At 49.4% G+C, this 21048-nt stretch overlaps 1 protein-coding gene across 4 annotated transcripts in view; it reads right to left on the reverse strand.

Annotated features, from left to right (window-relative positions):
* The window catches only part of LOC147641341 (type II inositol polyphosphate 5-phosphatase 15-like), a 65203-nt gene that overhangs the window by 16816 nt on the left and 27339 nt on the right, over positions 1 to 21048 (reverse strand). For 2 of the 4 annotated variants that reach the window (XM_086820646.1, XM_086820637.1), the window contains one exon: positions 11828 to 12104. In XM_086820646.1, coding sequence (XP_086676772.1) covers positions 11828 to 12104 — 277 coding nt within the window. Of the gene's footprint in view, positions 1 to 11827; positions 12108 to 21048 lie in introns of all 4 variants that reach the window. The other 2 variants (XM_086820629.1, XM_086820623.1) reach the window with 1 other exon arrangement.

Below are 21048 nucleotides of genomic sequence, written 5' to 3' on the forward strand. Positions count from 1 at the left end.
GGCCACTGGAGAGGGGACTACTGACCGCGGTGTATATTCAAAGTAGCGGGCCGGCAATGAAAACAACGAGGCAGCTCCGAAAGATGACGCTACCCAAACGACACCCATCAATAATTGAGCACAGATGTGGGTGTCTAGCAAGGATATGGGTGTAATGTTCGAGGTAGCCCGGTTCGGAGAGGATAAATATGTCCCCAAAGATCAACTCTGGGAAGTGGAAAGGCTAGGGACAAATGGTAGTTTACTGTTGGTTCAACATCATCATCTCCAAAGTGTGAAGAAAAGTGTACTACATAATCCGCGGCATTATTATCAGTTGGTTCAGACACCGATTGGACCTTTGAAGGTGATTCGAAGAGAAGATGCAAGAGAGTTGGAACTTCTTGGACCAAGTCAAGGGCCAAGGGTCTGTGCTTGGGAGACAATCCCAGGTTGATAAGAAAATCAGGTTCATCCAAAAAACTTGGATAAGGCTAGTCATCAGCCATAATGTGCGCGGGAAAGAGAAGTCGGGCACCACACGCGAGCCGTAGAAAATTCCAAGCAGAAGAGCACCCACCGAGCGCAACCATGCAAAAGTGGGCTGGCTGGAACGTCGAACGAATGCGCTTCATTGTTTTCTTCGTTTTTTTTTTTTTTAATTGCATAGGCTGGTCGGGCTGGCTTACGTGGCTAGGCAAAGGCTTAAAGCCTTATATCTTAGGCATGTTTTTTTTTTCTAAAATAAAAATGTTAAAACATTATAACTCAAAGAGTCGTGACTCTAGACTTGCAAGATTAAGCCAAAGAACTTGAGTTGATTGAATTGCACATGGGAGCCCTCTGTAAATAGGGGCTGAAGAGTTACAATCGAAGAGTCACGTTCCTCTGCAGGATCATGCCTTTTCATGAATAGATGTGTCTTTAGGCTAATAGTCATGTCCCAAGTGAAGTGAAGTGTGACCCTTCCAGAGGATGTGTCCCTTGACTGGTGACCACTCGAGAAAACACAACTCTTCACTAATGAATAATAATATTATTAGTCACAAATCGTGACAGATTTGTGACATGGATCCCTAGTATGGGATGCCAAGACATTCTATCAGGGGCTTCGTTGACTCACAGCAATCCAACCTCAAGCTCAGGAGTGAATCCTATGGCTCGGAGGAGAGTCACTAGCCACAATATATCGTGGCCATTCTAACCCTAATAGGGTTTTCCAGGTGTGTGGTCCTAACAAATGGGAAGACCACCAAGTACGCATCTTCTCTATCCACACCTCTGCTCCTACACATTGCGAGGAAGCGCATCACATGGTCATTGGCGTCTTCACAGGGAGAACCTTTGGATGTGGGTAGCTTCACATTAACTCACCTCAACACTATAGAAAGAGGCTCTCGACCTTGAGGATTATATTCCCATGGTAAGGGTTACCAAGGTCGTTTGTTTCCATGGGCAAAGTTGGAGGGGGCCTTCTAGTAGGAATGAAATTGACTGGCCTACTACGATTGTAACAGTGTAGGGAGAAATGACTCTTGCTTGGACTAGCACAAGCGTGTATCTTGGGCATGCAAGAGACTAGACTACTAAAACGAACTAAGCACACAGGAGCTCCAAATGTTCACAAGAGTTTCCCAACCGTCTCACCCAAATTTTAGCGTACCTGTAGCAGACTCGGTTGTCTGCTCAACATGTGAACACCACATAGAACCATTAAGAGAATCAACATGTTGAGCGGACTTGGTTGCCTACGCACATTAAAGGGGTAACACATAGTTCACTCTAGGGCAATATACCCTCAGGAGTTGTCACACAGCTAGGGAGGCGTGTAGCTTCTCTGCTCCGCTCCAATAGACTACTAAAATGCACACACAAGAGCTCCTAATGTTCACAAGAGTTTCCCAGCAGGATCACCAAACTTTTAGCATACCTGCAGTAGACTTGGTTGCCCAAGCACACTAACGTGGTAACACAAGGTTTACTCTAGAATTGCCCAGGCACACTAAAGTGGTAAGTTGGTAACACAAGGTTTACTCTAGGGCAGTGCACCACACAGCTATGGAGGAACTCAACATGAGAACACCACTTAGCACGAGAATCGACATAGTAAGAAGATGTTGAGACAGCCAAATGACTAATTATGCAAAGATGTTACAAGAAGCTCTAAATGGCAAACCAATAAGCACAACTATGGACTAAACTAGCCCCCGGATAGTCCAACAGGTGGCCTCTTTGTACATCAAACGCGGCATTGCCAGAGGTGTGTATCACCTATACTTAGACACCGCCAATGTAGATGCCACAGCAATCAGTGTACCACGATCAGTGAAGATGCCTTGCAAGTTGGTGCACAAGTCCCTTCGCACTAGTCGGAGGTGACTGTTGGGTAGGCAGCAGCACCAGGGGTCTTTCGTGAGTGATGCCAATGATGACCACTAGAGAGGCGGTCCCAAAATGAGAGATGCCACACTTGGGCTAGCTCATGTCACTTTGACTGGCGCACTTAACACTTTTGACTTGCACAAGAGCACTTTACTACTTTGACCAGCACGAAGTCCCATGGGCAGCCAGGGTGGCCTTACAAACTAGAGCTAACCGATATCTGTGCAATTACAAGAAGAGGGTGGAGCATTGATCTCCAACAGACCTAGCCGTTCCACAACAGTGGTGGAGCCCCTTGACCCCCACCTCCCCCCTCTTGAAGGATAAATGTTCACTTATTTTGCACTTGCGACACAAACTCATTTGTTAGATTGTATGGTTGTAGACTAAGGTTCATATATGCTAATTATAATAATAGATAGAGGATATGAACAGTTTTAGTTAGTCCAAAGGTCAAGACCTTTGACATTCCCGCAAAGCGCAAGTAATTGATGATACATATACATACTACATAAACAATCATTCTAGTGATGCTCCTCTTTGTGATCTAAGCTTGTTGTGATGATGCTTAATTGATTGTCCCTTTCCATCGCCTTTCACCTAGGTAGTGATCTTCTCCAGTCCCCCGAAGGGTTTTTAGACTCTGAGATGACCTTATTTTCTGGTTTCTGAGATAGGCTCATGGCTAGCTGGGGACATCTATGAGGAGGACCTCCCTGTGCCATTACAACGTGTGCAGGTGATTGGTTTTCAGAACGCGGTCGGCAGATCATTCCCCTCCCCATCAAAGTTCTAGATAACCCCACTTGGTGACTTTGGGATCGCCCCTCCGCCTGTTTACACTGGACATAGCACATAGTATGTACTATGTACATTCAAGTTTTCAGCCTTCAAGTTTCAACTTTCAAGTGTCGAATTGTCAATATTTTTAAGTCCCAACTCCCACGTGCATATATAGCCCCAAATTTAAGGCCACGTATGAAACTCCACCAGGAGTTGAATCATACTTATTCATACCTATCATTCTCCCTGACGTATGCCAGTATGAAACTCCACCAGGAGTTGAATCATACTTAATCATACCTATCATTCTCCCTGACGTATGGCAGTATGAAACGTGTGATATGAACTATGGGCCTATATAGGTACACGGCCAACCCCTTCTCCACACTTCATCAATCATCACTGTGAGTTTACTCCCTAGCTTCTATTAGCATACAGCCTCCGTCTTAGCAGTTCCAGATCAGCAATCAAAGCTCCCTTCACAAGAGCACACGCATGTGGAGATCTAGTAATACAGTATTCTTCTCTATCTTTGTTGTTGTGAAATTTGAGTTTTAAAGTTTTGAGCTGTGAAAGATCCTACTTCTTGTGAGTATTCTCTTGTATACACCGCACGTTGTATTCTCTTACAAAAATTTCTTCAGTATAGAGGGTGAAATTTCCTCAGTACAGAAGGTGATTTTTTTATGGGGATGTACACTTTGATGATTAGTAGAAGGGTCTTTTGTGAGGGAGGGAAAACAATTGGTGTTTCCTAGCCCATGGCATAAATCTCTAAAGGTCGCATGCACATTGCATACCTGCATCATGCACTGTTCCATGCGGAAGCTCTAGGAGTCTTCTTTCAGTCCTAAACACCATCTGGGAACATGCTGATGCAAAAACGCAAACAGAAGAGAGAGAGGAGAGAGAGAGATAGCTGAGTATTCAATATAGCATATAGTACAAAAAGGTATATCAGATTTGCACCAAGGGCTGCCTTCAATGAAAAGGTGTAAATACCTAATCTATGCCTTGTTCTATGACCCAGCCAAACAAGTCAATACATTGAGCAACAATGCTATTTGTAGGCCTTGTGGTGACCAAGTGAACTGGCGCTCCTAGACAAGATAATTCACATGCTGCAGCCAACAGGACCTACTCCTCTTCTGTGTGCTGGCCGACAGCATCCATGTCCACCACTAGTCAAACCCCTTTGCCAAAACAGCAATCAATGCTCCAAATCAGGTTCTGATCTGTCTTTATCTGGTTGCCCTCTTTAGGACTAGCTCTGAGAAAAGAACTAGACATCGCTCGCTGAAGCTTTCACCCCCCCCCCCCCTGCTCGCACCCCCCCTCCCCGCCCTCGTGACTACCTCTCCCCGCCTGCTCGCACCCCCCCCCTCCGCGCCCCTGTGCTTCTCGTGCCCCCCGCCCTCCCTTTCGCGCCCGTCGCCCCCTGCCCGCCTGCCCCATCTCCTTCGCGCCCCCCCCTCCCCCCCTTCCTCTGCATCCCGCCCCCCCTGCCTGCCCCCGCCCTCCCCCCCTTTTTCGCGCTTCTCCCGCCCCCCCCCCTTTCGTTCCCCACTGCCCCCCCCTTTTTTTTCTCCGCCTCTGCCTTCCGCCCCTCCCCCTCTGTTATTTCCGCCCCCCTATGTCTTCCGCCCCTTCCCCTCTGTTTTCCACCCCTCCCCCTTTGTCTTCCGCCCTTCCCCCTCTTCCCCCTCCCCGCTCCGCCTTTTTTGTGCAGCTTGGTTCTTGCAGGACCCTCCGTTTTCCACTTCGCCCTCGACTCAGCTTCAGACTCTGAAGGAGGTTCCTCCCGCCCCACCTCAGAGGGACTCTTCCGCAGCCCCCTCGCCCACCCCTGAGGATACCCCCATCAGGCTTTCTCTTTCGCCAGAAGAGGAAGCGAGCCTCGCCGCAGAGGTGGAACGCCTCCAGGCACATTCCACCATCTGCCGTATAGTTGGCACTCGCCCCAGCAGAGGGGAGATCCGGGATCTTCTCCAGGCCCGCCTTCTTGCAGATGTGGGCAAGATCCTAGACGTTCAGTTACTGGGCCGCAGACACTACCAGATTGAGTTCGAGATAGCCCAGAGCGTGGCCCAGGTCCTAGCCATGAGTCCCCTTGACATCAAGGGCGCTCGGGCCTTCTTCAGACCTTGGCAGCATGGTTTCGACCCAGCAGCGGCCGAGAAGGGAGAGCGCCTATTCCATGTCACAGTTTGCTTTCCTGAACTCCGCTGCGAGTACCTTCCGCTCCTTTCTAGGATAGGATCATTGGTGGGCTCGGTGCTTGAGACTGGCCCCACGGCAGCTTTAGTGGTGGCTAGAGCAGCTGGCCTGCCTTCGGTCAGAGTTTTGGTTCCTGACATCTCCTCCCTTCCGAAGGTCATTCAGTTACCTAGGATAGGGGGGGGGGATGGATCGATCAGAGAGTGGAGTTTTCGGGGCTCCCGAACCAGTGTTTTATATGCAAGCAGGTCGGCCACCTGGCCAAGGCTTGCCCTCGCAGGAGACCCCGACCTTCACCGCAGCAGCAGACCCCCGATGGCCCGCCCACAGATGCGGCTCGGCATGCAGCCTCCGGGACACCTGCTCAGCCCAGAGAGACCTCAGATTGGCAGCCTGGACAGGGGCGCATTAGAGGGAGACAGCCACAGCAACATGCCCAGAGACCGACGCAGCAGCAGTCACAGCCTCAGCATCACTGGGCAGTGAGGAACAGTTTTGCTCCCCTCCAGGAGGAGACCCCAGCGCAGATTGAGGATAAGGAGATGCCAGCAACCCCCCCTTCGCCCCCACCCCCCCTCCCCCGTCCCCCCTCCCGCCTCGCTTCCACCTTCGCCTCCTCCCGTTCCCGCTCCCTCTTTTTCAGCGGCTCCTTCCCCACCCCCTTCTCCCCCCCCTCCTCCCCCTCCGCTCGCCTCAGCTCCCCGGGAGGCACTAGCAGTACCCTGGCGCTCCTGCAGTCCGGCGGGCACTGAGCACCGACCTTGCTCGAGCACCGCGCAGAGGAGTCCTACCATGCCGATTCGTGCTTCACGGATATCCTCTATCCGCAGTCGGCTGAGTAGTCTCGACACTAGACATCGCTCGGAGGCTTTCGACTACTACTTCACACGCCTTCTTGGAGCGGAGGGCCCCCATGAGCTAGCACCCATCAGAGTTCATGTGGTGATACCTCCGGCCCGAGGGGAGGAGGCACTTGATTCAGCGGTGGCCTTCTCCTTCCCTCTCTGCGGCACCAGCGACCGGGAGTGGACTCTGGATCTTGCTCTTAGTATTTTGAAGACTCAGGCAGTTGAGTTTTCTCACCATGTGAGCGATCTGGAGATGACAGACGTGATAGGCCGACTCTGGGAGTTGGCACATTTCTTTGATACCGGGAGTGCGGATGCCTCCGGGATTCGACATTTGGTGGTTCGCATAGTGGCAGACCTGGCACGAGACCCTGGCTATGTATGCATACATGAGGTTTCTCTCTCTGAGCGGGAGGCAGTCGCTATGGGACACAGCCACTGGTGCCTGGTCCGAGACTCTTGCAGCACACCGGATGGGCAGATTCGTAGCCACTCGGATGGGGATTACTCTCCATCCAAGCCGCTTGCGAAGGCCCGCCGTATGGTTGAGACAGCCTCCACCTCAGCAGGTCATCCATGAGGATCATCTCATGGAATGTACAGGGCCTTGGCGACGCACACTATGTACGTTATCGTGGTTGCTTGAGGCAGGAGCTTCAGAGATGCCTGGTTGGGGGCAGTATTGATATTCTGATGATGCAAGAGCACCATTTGAGTGAGAGCAAGATTCGAAGATATGGTTCGGTGATGCCTGGTAGATGGGACACATTTTGGTCTGCAGGTTTTGGCCCCTTGGGTGGGCACGGAGGAGTATGTATGGTCATTGCGGATGTATGGCCGCAGGCCATTGTGGATCGCGGGGTCATTGTGCCTGGTAGAGCACAGTATGTTATTCTAAGGATGCATGATGAGCACTTCCGTGTGCTCAATGTCTATGCGCCCAACCATGCTAGTGCCAGAGCACAGTTCTGGACCCTTGTTACAGATGCATTGCCTGAGGCCACACATTGGTGTGTCGGGGGAGACTTCAACATGCTTGAGGCCCTGGCCGATAGGGTGGGAGGCAGTCATGTTACGGTGCACGGCACGGAGCTTGCACCTTGGGAGCGATTTTGTATGACACTGCAGATCACTGATGCATGGCAGCATAAGGCTTTATCCCGTTCTCAGGACAGTCTTAGTTTTTCTCGGTCGGATCGCCGACAGGGAGGGACTAATCTATCACGGATTGATCGCTTCTATGTGGGCGACAGGTTCGGGGAGCGTGGTGGCTCCATTGGCATTCTCGCTGGCACCTCTTTTTCAGACCATGCGCCAATTATTTTGACACTTGAAGAGAGGACGCGGGAGACCAACTTGCAATGGAGGATCCCAGAGAGGATACTTACACATCCCAGTCTTTCTGAGGACATTGAGAGGATATGGCATGATAGCCAGAGCTCTGACCTGGATGCAGCAGGCCAGTGTGCCCAGGGACTCATCGAGCTCAGCTCTTTTTTGCACGCTATAGCCTTGACATGGCTGGGAGAGACACGAGAGCGGGAGCGTCGCTTGAGACGTAGCCTTGCTTCGCTCCAGTATCTTCAAGAGCAGCTGCCTACATGTGAGTGGGTGGCGTCCCAGCTGAGCCAGGCACGCCAGAGAGGCAAAGGAGCAGAGACATGAGTTCAGCGGAGCCAGCCACGGAGGCACGTGATGCTTGCAGACAGACTGTGTGGGCCCATGTGCAAAGGAGGGTCACAGATCGTATGTGCACAGTTTTGGGTGAGCCCCTTTCAGAGGATGAGCTTCTTGAGGCTTTGAGGGTCCTTCCGTGTCATAGTTGCCCTGGGGAGGACGGATTGACGCCTGCCTTTTTTATGCGCTATTGGGACCTTTTGGAGCCAAGCCTCCGCAGGGGCTTTCAGTATGTTTTGGACACTGGGGTGATGCCACAGAGCTTTTCAGAGGGCTTGATCTTTCTTATCCCCAAGGGGGAGGGGGTGTCAAATGATATTCGGCATTGGAGGCCTATTACGATCCTCAATACTGTTTACAAGGTCCTAGCAAAGGCCTTGAGTTTGAGGATCCAGCCCTTCCTTGGGGAATTGGTTCATGCTACCCAGAAAGGATTCGTCAAGGAGCGCAGTATCCTTGACAACATTTTCACCTTCTGGGAGGCGACGGCCCGAGCTAGATTTCTCGGTGAGGACTTGGTCGTGATGCTTCTCGATTTTGAGAAGGCATACGATAGAGTCGATTGGGGTTTCCTAGAGGGCACTATGCTTCGCCTGGGTTTTGAGCCAGACTGGATTCGAGGAGTGGCGGCTCTATATTCCACAGCTCGTAGCCAGGTGTTGATGGCAGGAGGACGGGGGCCGAGTTTTGAGTTGACCAGATCAGTCCGTCAGGGATGCCCCCTCGCCCCGTTCCTCTTTCTCTTCTTTGCAGAGGCTATGAGCATGTATCTGACAGCAGAGGAGGTTGGTTTGAGAGGACTCCAGCTCCCACTCCGGGGTGAGGACCTGCTCGATTCTGAGTTTGCTGATGACACGGGATTGTTTCTGCATGGCCAGGAGGCCAATCTACAGAGGGCAGAGCAATCACTACAGGTTTTTGGTGTGGCTTCGGGAGCATTGATCAATTGGCGCAAGACAATGGCTTTTTGGATCAATAGCGCTCCCGCTCCGGCATGGAGCCCAGACCCGGGTTTTAGATGGATTCCTCCTGGCAAAGCAGTGCGGTATCTCGGATGCCAGATTGGACTTGATTTGTCACCTGAGCAGCAGATCGCCCCGCTTCTTCTGAGCATTCGGAAGAAGCTTTTATACTGGAGTACAGCTCGGCTATCCTTGGCTGGGAGGGTGGTGGTGACAAATCAAGTGCTTTTAGCGACTATGTGGTACATCACGTCTTGCTGGATCTTCTCGAGCTCTTGCATCAGCCAGGTACGGAGGCTGATCAGGAACTTTCTTTGGTCTAGGCGGGATGGTCAGCCGGCTCGGGCTAAGGTTGCTTGGGCAGTTATCACTCTTCCGCTGGCCCAGGGGGGCTTGGGCATTATAGATCCAGCTGATCAGAGTAGAGCCTTGTTGGGGAAGCTTATTATTCGGGGGCTGCTTCCAGGCGCTGAGCCTTGGAAGAAGCTTCTTTCTCAGCGGCTGCAGGCTAGAGCTCCCCCAGCAGGGGACGCTTGGGTACCAGAGATACGGTGGATCTTCATAGACATGAGGAGGACAAGCCTCAGTAGAGGATGGGAGGACAGATTTGCCTTGAGCATCCTGCGAGCTTGGGAGCTGCTGAGACCGGGGCTTTCTCAGAGACCTCCCACTTGTGATGAGGAGCGGGCCAGACAGCCGCTCATCTGGAGCCCCGCGGTACGCACAGAGCAGGGTCATATGTTGGGTTCTCGGCCTCGTCTAGCCTGGGGACCATTGGCGGCAGGCCCAGAACGCAGTTTTGGAGATTGGCAGGCCTTTTGCAGTCTCCTGGAGGAGATCCAAGCGGAGAGGCTGAGTCACTTCAGAGGGGGGCTGATTATGAGGGATGACATTCAGGAGGCACTCACTGAGGAGTGTTTCACACCTTTCGAGCCAACGGCCCCACAGTGGATGGGAGCCTTTACACAATTGGAGATCCTGATTGCTATCAGACATTGCACTGAGGATGGTAGATGCTCTACTATGAGATACAAGATGAGGGCAGACTTTAGAGAGTGGAGGCGGAGTCACCTTTGGTTGCAGAGTGCATCTTTCAGAGGATACGGGTAGTGGCCGCCGCTTCTCGGAAGTGGCATATTGATCCAAACCCTGCAGATGTGGACTCTGATTGGCGCATATGGGCATATGCTACGCGCCCCTTGGCCCGGCTCCAGTGGGACCCTGGCGAGTACGAGTGGCATGATCCTTATGCGTCCCCCGCCGAGGCCACAGAGATCACCTTTTTCCAGTACACTGTTCGGTTGGGGAGGCATATTTTGACTGCGAGGAGGATGGTCTCTCCAGCCGCATCGGAGCATTGGCGGCTTCAGGGACTCTCACAGGAGTTCCTGGAGGATTTTTGGACCAGGCTCTGGGCTAGCCGACAGGCACGCAAGATCTCGACTTTCCAGTGGTTGCCCACAGGGGCTCTGCAGTTGGCACCTGGCTTGTCTATAGTGGCCTTCCGTCGGCCTGCGTCCGATGCGGCCACCCATTGGAGACACAGAGACATTGCCTATGGGACTGTCCACAGGCGCAGCAGATTTGGCTGAGGATGCTGCGCATTTTGGCCCCCCTCTCTCCAGAGGGCATGTATACGTGGGGAGCCGTTGCTTGGTCGACTTCATCAAGGCCTGCTCTGGGATACGAGGCGGAGCAGGACACCCAGGCCATCAGATTCATTAGGGGCCAGCCTCGCCTTGTTCCTTCATCGGATTTCTCGTCCGCCAGCTGGACACAGGAGAGGGATCTATGATGGGAGCTCCTCAGCAGCCTCACCATATGGTTCACCTGGAGAGCCCGTTGTTTCAGGGCCTTTGAGGGGAGACTGAAGCCACCAGCAGAGACTGTTCGGGGGATCTGGCAGGAGTTGATTCATACCCTGCGAGGACAGTATGACCGCATCCGGGGTGACTCGGATCGAGCGATCTTGCGGCGCCAAGCCTTCCACACCACTTGGCGCAGCGGCCCCTTCTATACGCTACACGCGGGTACCCCCCGCTGGCACTACAGGTCACCTGTTTCGATTTTCCCCCCTCCTATTGTATGATATAGCCTCTCAGTTATTTGTACTGTTATTTGTACTTTTTTGCACCTAGGGAGAGTCTCCCTAGCTGCCTTGATTGGCTCTCTGCTCTGCCTTCTTATGAGCAGGAGAGGGATTTTGTAGCCCAGTGGGCGTTTTTTTTATAACTAATGAAAGGATCTTTTCTCGGAAAAAAAAAAAGGACTAGCTCTGAGATCAGTCCAGTGCATGTCTTGCATATGACATGCACACTGCCCACAAGCTATTTCTACACATCTAACCCACCGCTTCCTGGGAACATAAGACACTCCTACCCTCTCCCTACATCTAGCAGAGTTAGCACAGTTGCTGTTCTCAATTAAGAAATTTGAACAGCCTTTTCCGCCACTTGCTTCACTGATAACCTTACTCTAGGCTTCCAGCTCTAGGTTTCCTTTTACAATCAAATGCACATTACTATGCTATAATTACTGCTTTATTTCTCATGTACCCAAACACTCAATAAAATACTATGCTAACATTTTATGTTTATTTCGCACTCAAGGCGAATCCTGCCATTCTACAGCATTTAGTTACTCAGTGAGTGCTTCACATTCTTGGAATCCTAAGAGATATATATACTGTTTTGCTGCTGTGTATAGTATTATGTTTGGTAACATGACTACTATGCTGGCAGGTTTTGACATGAGTTTGAAGCTCTTATTACATATCCTCAACTCTCGATCCATGTATCTAAACCCCTCTCAGCCCATGACCTCTTGTATACATTTGACTTCCAATGCTTTCTTAAACACAGCATACAGCAACTTTCTGCGGCAAGTGCTCTTCAGGTTCATTTTGCCTTACCATTCATAATATTGATTATCAATCTTTAACCAAAAATCTGGAGACAATGACAATCACATTTTACATACCTGTGGTACCGGACTCAGTGAATCCTTTGTCAAACTTATAAGTTGGAGGAAACATGATATAGGCCTCTCGCATGCCCTGAAACACCCTGCCTGCTTTCATCTCAGACCTTAGCTGGTCTTTCCTGAGAAGGTCCTCCCATTTGTTGTCATATATTAAGTCAACTGCATCCGCATAGGGCAAATCAGCTAGTCTATAGTTGAAATCACCGACCCAAATGAGAAGATCAGCTTCAGAAAGTTCTGGCATGGTTGTGGCCACATGTTCTGATTCATTATCCTGCTGAAACATCCAATTGTTGAGTGATGGTAAAAGTGTATCGATACAAGAAAGTGTAACATGGATATACACACACTGTTTTTTTCAGATGGCAACAAATCAAAAATGGAGTAAAATCCATATGAATAATTGCACTATTCATCATAAGTCTCATTTTGATGGATTTTCTCAAAAACATGCACCTAATATTAAACATCAACAAGTTGCATCATACAGAAACTTGCTCTCAAGTCCAGTAAAGGAAGGATACTGTAAAACGCTGAGATTGGTACAGTGGAATTTCAAGAGTTCACAAACCAGCCTCGGTAAGACAGAAACAAAGATGCACATATGCTGATCTGTCAAGGATTTCAAAGTAACCCCTTGCAAAGACTCGGCATTCACCTGTCCCCAGAGTGCCAAAACAAGATCTTCTCAACCAGGGGCATAAATGTTGAGGTGACCTACCAAACAAGCAATTGTGTGCAGCCAGGAGCAATCACTGCAAAACCCAGCACCTGGGAAGGCAAGCAGGTGCTCACACCCCAGCAGTGCGACTGCACCCAAGAAATATCTTATTGCATGAATTTGCATCTCTGAGTACAACTGGCTCTGAGATGATGCTCCTAGATCACGAGCAAGTTAACCTCTCCTCCTATCAAGGCCCTCAAAAGCTGCACCACAACAATCATCTTCCTTGAGCAGCTCCAAAAACATGCACATTCCAAGTGGCAACGCACATGACTAGGGGAAGAGGTTACAAACTCTCATGAATTACCCTCTTACAAACTCTGTTTAAGTCAACTTCAGAAGGGGGACCCTTAGCCTGAGGTTCAGAAGAAGAGTAATAACTCTTAGTTCACAGGTAGAAGCGACCTTCATGAGCGTCAATCCTTCCCAACAGTTATGACCATTGGGCTGCTTGGCTGCATTTGAGATGCATACATGCTCGGTCCAGCACACAATCGCATTGGCGTCTCACATCAAGAGAGGACCATATTGCATTGCCTCGGGTGTAATTGCAAGGCTCAAGAGGACCGTATTACAATTGCATCACTAATGTCTCATTATGAGAGGACCATATTGCATTGCCTCAAGAACAATGGCAACGCCACCTGCACACTTTAATCAGGACTCCGGTGCCACGTAAACATGATAATTCCTTGCAGCCTCCTAAAGGGAAAAGTTAGAGGTCATATATGGGCAATTTGAAGCAGTTTTGACAACCCTAAAGTTGCAAAGAGGTGCCCACAACATGCACCAATAGCTGGGACAAGTATTGGGCACAGTATGAACACAATTAATGACAATTTCATGACTTTTTGTGGCCTCAAAAGGGCTGGTCAAGCTGAATACGTCTTGCTATCAAAATCCCGCTCTTAAAACACAGCCAATCAACCATTGTCCACCAGTAATGAACCCATATCATTGGGCCAGGGGCTCCTACCTTGAGACACCACCAAGGAGTTTGCTGGCCCTACTAGGACCCCCCCCCCCAGCTCGGGTCCTACCCCGGGCCCCTAATGTTTGAACCCCTGACCATCTCCTAACCATCAATGCTCACAATTACGACCCCATTGGCATCAAATATGGGGTTCCCACTAAAGACACGTGCACCAATGGCTTCTCCTAATAATGGGGGCCTTTATAAATGTGCACCAAATATAGATCGAACATAGATTATGTTCTTGGCCCAATGCCAAGTTGATAAAGATGCCAACAAGTGAACCTTCCCAAGAGCCTTAGTGAAGATGTCGGTGCAATTCTGGTTCGTAGAGAACAATACTCCAGCTCCACTCTCTCATCCTCAATCAGCTCTCGCACATAATCACTATAAGGCATTCGCGACACTCTATTACCGATATAAGTTACAGGTGTCGCTATGTGACTCCTATAGTAGCAACATTATAAGAAAGGTTTTTTTTTTTTTGAAGTAACGGGTGTCACTTAGCTAAGAGTGTCGCTAGAATTGTGTTGTTAAACGAGATACTACTAGGCGACAAGATTCCCATATAACAACAAGGTATACTGTAGCAACTGTACTTCAAATTTTTCATTTGTGCATTGTGCTCTATGTTCGACCTTTTCCAGAGCTGCCTGCATGCCTTTCACGTGCTAGCTCAGATCTCTTCCCTCTGGAGCTTTGTCTACTGCACCCAGCTCGTCCTCATGTTTGCTCTCCTGCTTCATACCACTGTCGGCTGGCCAGCCATTCTCTGTTTGCCTTTTGCATCAGATCATTGCTTTGTGCATTCCCTTGGCTGGCTACCCACAGTGTACCGTGCTCCATTTTCGAATGGCTGTTCGTGACCACCTCTAAATATTTTGTTTAGGCGGCTCGACCTCTGTCATGCATACATGTTCAGTTCGGCAATCTCAATATCCTCGGCATCTTGTTTTGGACAGCATTCTTGGACTCTACACCCATGCACTCTCGGCAATGCCTCGACAATCTTGTTGGCATGCTTGTGCCCTCTTCTACGAAGTTCAAGTTCAGGGAGGGATCTATTCGTGGTCTCATCCTAGCCTTCAACACATTCGAAGGTTGGTTCTAAAGGAGGATCTGGCTCGAGACTACTTTAGGAGATTGCTCGTGTGACTTGACATCCCATAGCTGCCATCATTATGTCAACTCCAGATTGGGTATATATAGGCTATTTTTGGCTTATACCTCCTTTTCATTGAGAGAAAAGGGTTTGTTGGGAAAATCGACGTAAAATAAGTTTTGTATAAATGTGTGTGAACTAGGCCCTAAATAAAGCGGTTCCTATGTGTGAATAGCCGCTAAGTGTGTAAGGGTTCTTTGTACATGGAAACAACCCCTTAGAGACTTATGTAAGCAATGATGTGTAAAGGTGCCACCTCAGTGGACACTTGGCACCTCATCTCGACATGTGGCATGTGTGGTGGCAACATATGCCCACACCTTGTCAGGAGAGTCTCTCCTATTTGCAAAGATGTAGCCCTCTCGTGCATCCTCGTTTAGCTTAGGTTTAATCATTGTTTAAGCTTTTATGTTTCCTGTGTGAGTACTCCATGGCCTAATCTTGCTTCAACATCTAACGAAGTCAATGGGAAACAGGCCCACCGAGCGGCATGTTCCATAATTACATCCTCTGTACTACCACTATCAAACAAGACGACGACTCTCTCACCACCTATGTAGCCAAAGGTCTTGAGCAACTCGTTGCGGTCATACTCCAGGTCATGGGTGCCCTTCTACTTATCTTCGAGCTCCCACCTAACAATGGCACCATGGAACTGGGAGCCGAAGAACTAGAGGCATCCTGGGGGGTCAATGTGCGAGCCTAGCTTACCACTGAAGCTATCAAGCCTAGTGTTGTGGTGCAGGGGGGTTCTTAGGGCATGCCCTATTGTATGACAATATAAGCGCCCCTCTTTTTTATACTAGTTTTGCTTATCCTAGCCGAGCTTACCACCGGTCTTGCCTACCTAAGCTTTTGGTCTAGAGTAAATTTAGGCGCATTGGTCAAGTTCTTGGAGCCATAGGCTCTCGCACTCTGTCCTAGGAAAGACCCCGATTAATTCTGGCCCTTGCCGTGTGCAATAGCTGCCTTCGGCAATGCAAGCTGGGAAGTCTTGGCCATTGTACTTCATGTCCTTGGGCAATGTCGCTCGCAAGTCTTGGGCAAAGAGGAAGTCTTCGGCTTTCCTCCATTGTATTTCATTTTGGTGCTTTGTGCAAGCACTAGTGCCCGTTCGAAGGTCAATGGTTCAAACATTCACACATCCCATTGAATCTGCACCATAAAGGAACTACCCTCTCTTATCCTCCTCAAGATTTGCTCAACTATAAAGCTAGGTGAGTGACTTTGTTGACAAACTAGAGAATTGGTCCCTTGAACTCGTCCTCAAGCCACTCAAGATAATGAGGCAGTAGAAACCGCTTCTTGAAGTCGGTGATGAAGCACTCTCATTCATAGGCAGCAATCCCAAAATGGGAATTGGTATGGGCCCAATAAGTCCACCAAGAAATGGACTCACCCTCAATGTAGCAACTACCTTATCCACATCCGACTCTACCCGCGGCAAAATAAGCTTCAAACTGATGAATCCAAGAACACAAAGTAGTGGGATCAAGTTTACCATCGTACTTACTAAAGTTCACCTTCTCGTGAAGATAAGTTGAGAAAGTCGTGAATACCACCCTTGCATCCTAAGCTGCAAGGAATCGCTCATGTTCCATGTGTCATCATTGGTTCTCTTGCACGCTGCTACTTCACGGTCCACCTACATCTGAAGATGAAACTCTTGTATCTACAATTCAAGTGAAGAACAAGCCAATCGCGTTAACCCCTCAGTGGTGTTAGTTGAGGTAGGAATTGGGGTAAGAATCTTGGTGAGAATTGGTGAGGGAGGAAGGAACAATGGGGGAAGGAGAGGCTAGAAGAGGTAATCAGGGCCTGGATCTGTCGGAATGCACAACGGAAAATGAGACAAGTGCTATGGAGAACAAAACGCAAAAGTGTAGAGAGAGAGAGAAGCTGTATAAACTCTGCTATAGGTGTGGGGGCAAGGGTGGTATTTTATACCACCCTCCATTGCTAGTTGGTCAGGTCAAAACAGTCGACAAGGTGCTAATGATGTCCACGATTGAATACAAGCAGTTGGCCAGCAAAGGTATAGTCGGCCAGCAGAGGACATCAAGTCGGCCAAGACACAAACACCAGTCGGCCAACACAAAACTGTCCCACAACCAAAAAAAATAGGAAAAAAATGGGGAAAAATGATAAGAGCTCCTGGGCGAGCACACCCACAACAAAGGCCCTCACTGAGCAATATGTACGACAGGAGATGTCTGCTAACACCCTGTAACACGCGGAAGCTCTAGGGGTCTTCTTTCAGCCCTAAACACCACTGAAAACCATATGATGCAAAAACGCAGACATGAAGAGAGAGTAGAGAGAGAGAGAGAGATGTGCTGGAAATTCACTATATTCATATGGTACAAAAAGGTACACTAACCTACAGCCATAGGCTGCCTTACATAAAAGGTGGAACACACCAAAATCTCCTAGTCTAGACCCACACCCAAAGTGGGAGTGAATGAGTCAAACAATAAGCACACTTGCCCTTTTATAGGCCCTTGGACAAATAAAACGCTAACCGACTGCTGGTCGGCCAGCCGACTGGGCATCATCCATATATCATGAAGCGCTTGCAGCCGACCCTGCTGTGTGCAGCCGACAGCACCTCCCATCTTTTCCATGCCCTGCTCCAAGTCCAACACTGGCCCAAAACTGTAGCATGCTCCTAAACTTTGGTCTTTTTCTGGCTGCCCCCCTTCTGGACTAGCTCCAGGGAATGTCCATGGCATAGTTGTCATATGGTACGCGTACAGTACGGTACGGTGTACTTATGGTACGATATAATTCATATCATACGATACGATAAATACGGTGTGTGTTTTTTAAGATGCTAAAAACACACGTAAAAACTTGAAAACCACTTGCATTGTCATTTGAAACATCATCCACATGCATTTAAATCTTGAAACAAGGCACAAGACTCAAGTCTTGACTCTCAAGTTAGAGCAATACAAGTCGAGAGTTCAAAGTTGTGACTCGGAAGTATGAAGACTCAAGAGTAGGCAAGTCACAAAACTTAAAAACTTAGAAGTGCCAGCTTTCAAGTCTCATTGAATTTAGAACAAAAAAAAAGACAATGAGAGGCTAGATCATATGCCATAGAGGTCCAATTTCCAAAATACATATCTAGACTCTAGAGAGTCGAGACTAGAACAAAAAAGAAGTGACTAGTGGCAGGACCCACGTACTAGGTGGGCTAAGGGGAGATATCCTCATCAGAGGAATGATCTGATGCAAGGAAATCCTCTAAGGCATACTCCTCCTCTATCTCTGAATCAAAAATGAAGTCACCCTCACTAAGAAGGTTACCCTCATCATCATACTCCGGCTCTCTAAGCCCCTCAATGGGAGGCACAAGGTCGTCCTCGTCCATGGTAGTTGCGGAAGCGCTACTAGATCCACGCCGCATGGAAGCACCTTTTCCCTTGCTCTTGCCCTTCCCCTTGCTTTTCTCCTTGCCTTTGTCCTTTCCTTTGCCACTATCCTTGGTTGTAGGAGACAAGAATGTTGATGAGAACTCTTTTCTTCCGATCACTCCACCCATCGGAAAGGATGCTACATCCATATTTCTCCCATCCTGCTCGCACGGGATCAAGTAGCTTATTGATGTGCATCTTCTCTTCTTCAAGTCTCTTCCCACGCATGTCATGGTAGGAGAGACCGGTCCACCCCTCTTGGTAGCCCGCCTTTGCAATGGCAACCACCATTTTCTTCCATTGCTTTGCCTTGAGCACATGGAATGAAAGATTGCACTCGATGATCGTACGTGCAATCTCTCCCTCAGCCTCATTTTGCAATTTTTGAATGTGGGACTTCACTTGGATACTCCCACCGGCGGAGGCTTCGGCAAGAGAGGCTTGCCTCATGTGGATGGGCCGCTTAGAATACTCGAAGACGTAAGTGGACGTATCGGGAGCAGAAGCGGAGCCGGAGACCGCTAGAGAAGGTGCATTTGGTGGTGGTGGTGGAGGGGCATGTGAGGAGATGGTCTCCTCAATCTCTACAAAACTCCTCTTCCTTCGTGGGTTGCTTTGAATCTTCTTGAAGACCTCATCAGCGATTGCTTGTGGGACACCCGGGCATGGCGCAATGTTCCCTCCCACCTTAGCAAGATGTTCTTCAAGTCTTGTGAGCCCACTTGAGGTGGCCTTGCCACAATACTTGCAAACCCAATCATAGGACTTGCTCTTGTTTGTGGATGGGGCATCATGGGAAGTATGAAGCTCCCATGCAGGATTCTTCTCTCTCACCATGATGAAGTTTAGAGAGAGGGGGAGTAGAAGAGACTCGAGAGAGAGAAGGTTGAGGATGAAAGCTTGAGCCTTGAGGCCCGAGGGAAAGAGAGGGAGAGAGAGAGAGAGATGGAGTAGCTTCAAGCTTGAGGCCCGATGGTGAAGGCTTGAGGGAGAGGGAAAGGGGGTGAGGGAGGAGAGAGAGAGAGAGAGAGAGAGAGTGGGAGGGAGTAGCTTGAGGGAGAGGGAAAGGGAGAGGGAGAGAGAGGGAGGGAATAGCTTGAGGGAGAGGGAGAGGGCGAGGGAGGGAGAGGAAGAAAGGGAAGGAGAGAGAGAGGGGGGCAATGTAGAATGACGTTGGAGGGAAAGCTTGAGCCTTGCAAGGGAGTGAGAGACTATGAAAGCAACCAAGGACTTGAACAAAATTCAAATGAGGGATGAGAAACCTTTTTTATAAGGCCTTATGGCTCCAAAATGGTCAAAAACGGCTCCAAAACGGCTAAAAATGATCAAAAACAGCTCCAAAACGGTCATAAACGGCTAGTTTTTCAAACTGGACAAGATGAGCGCTGCCGACCGTACGACACCGTACGAAATCGTACCGTACGAACCGTACCATACGAATACGTTCGTGCGGCGTACGGAAACAACCATGGTCCATGGAAATTCTTTGCACATGACATCCCCCTCTGCTAAACTTGATGACGGGATTCCAACCTTTCCCTTGGATGACTGTCATCATCCCATTCTGTTCCGGAAGTCCCTCTGTCATCCATCCATCTCTGGCAACCCTTTTCTCTGAAATCCCGGCCCGGTCTCCAAACTACTCTGTCACCGACTAAGATCTATGCATCTGGTTCCATCAAGTCCACAATCCATTCCTGCCCTGACTCTGAACACCGTCTTGGTCTTCATTCCTGAGAAATGAGTCTGGTATTCTCACATCACCCTTGGAGGATAACCTCCCTTGGGACCGTTGCCCGAGAACCTATCAGGCTCACAGGACTACCATCCCCTTTGGCTTTGTGGAACACCACCAACAAACCTCCTGGGAGCTCTTCCCAATCTGTGTTCCTTGCCTTGGGCTTCGTATCCGTGTACTTTTCTGTACCTTGGACCTGTACACCATCATATGGGACTGAATCAATGTTTAGCTTTGTTGAGCCTGATGCTCTGATACCAATGTAACACGCGGAAGCTCTGGGGGTCTTCTTTCAGCCCTAAACACCACTGAAAACCATCTGATGCAAAAACGCAGACATGAAGAGAGAGTAGAGAGAGAGAGAGATGTGCTGGAAATTCACTATATTCATATGGTACAAAAAGGTACCCTAACCTACAGCCATAGGCTGCCTTACATAAAAGGTGGAACACACCAAAATCTCCTAGTCTAGACCCACACCCAAAGTGGGAGTGAATGAGTCAAACAACAAGCACACTTGCCCTTTTATAGGCCCTTGGACAAATAAAACGCTGGGCGGCTAGCCGACTGGGCATCATCCATATATCATGAAGCGCTTGCAGCCGACCTTGCTGTGTGCAACCGACAGCACTTCCCATCTTTTCCATGCCCTGCTCCAAGTCCAACACTGGCCCAAAACTGTAGCATGCTCCTAAACTTTGGTCTTTTTCTAGCTGCCCCCTTCTGGAATAGCTCCAAGGAATGTCCATGGCAATTCTTTGCACATGACACACCCCCTCTCAGCTCTTGGATGTGGAACCAACCCCAATGAGCTAAAGTTCTGCCGAAGCACAGCCTGAGGTAGAGACTTCGTGAAGAGGTACGCCGCATTGTCCTCCGTCAAACAATAAACAAGCAAGATGTCACTAGCCAAAATCTTCTCATGAACAAAGTGATATTGTATCTCTATGTGCTTGGTCTGGGCATGGAAGACCGGGTTCCGAGCAATAGCTATACAGCTCTAGTTATCGTACTGGATGACCGTGGGTTTCTTCTGTGAAAACCCAATCTCGCCAAGCAACCTCCGCAGCCCCACAACCTCGCAAGCAGCACCACAAGCAGCCCGGTACTTTGCCTCTGTAGACAACACGGCAATAGTTGGTTGCCTCTTGCTGCTCCATGAAATAGCTCCTGAGCCAAGGGTAAAGCCGTAGCTTGATGTA

Source organism: Cibotium barometz, chromosome 2 (assembly GCF_041138505.1).
Source record: "Cibotium barometz isolate CiBa-2024 chromosome 2, ASM4113850v1, whole genome shotgun sequence".
In the NCBI taxonomy this organism is placed as follows: Eukaryota; Viridiplantae; Streptophyta; class Polypodiopsida; order Cyatheales; family Cibotiaceae; genus Cibotium; species Cibotium barometz.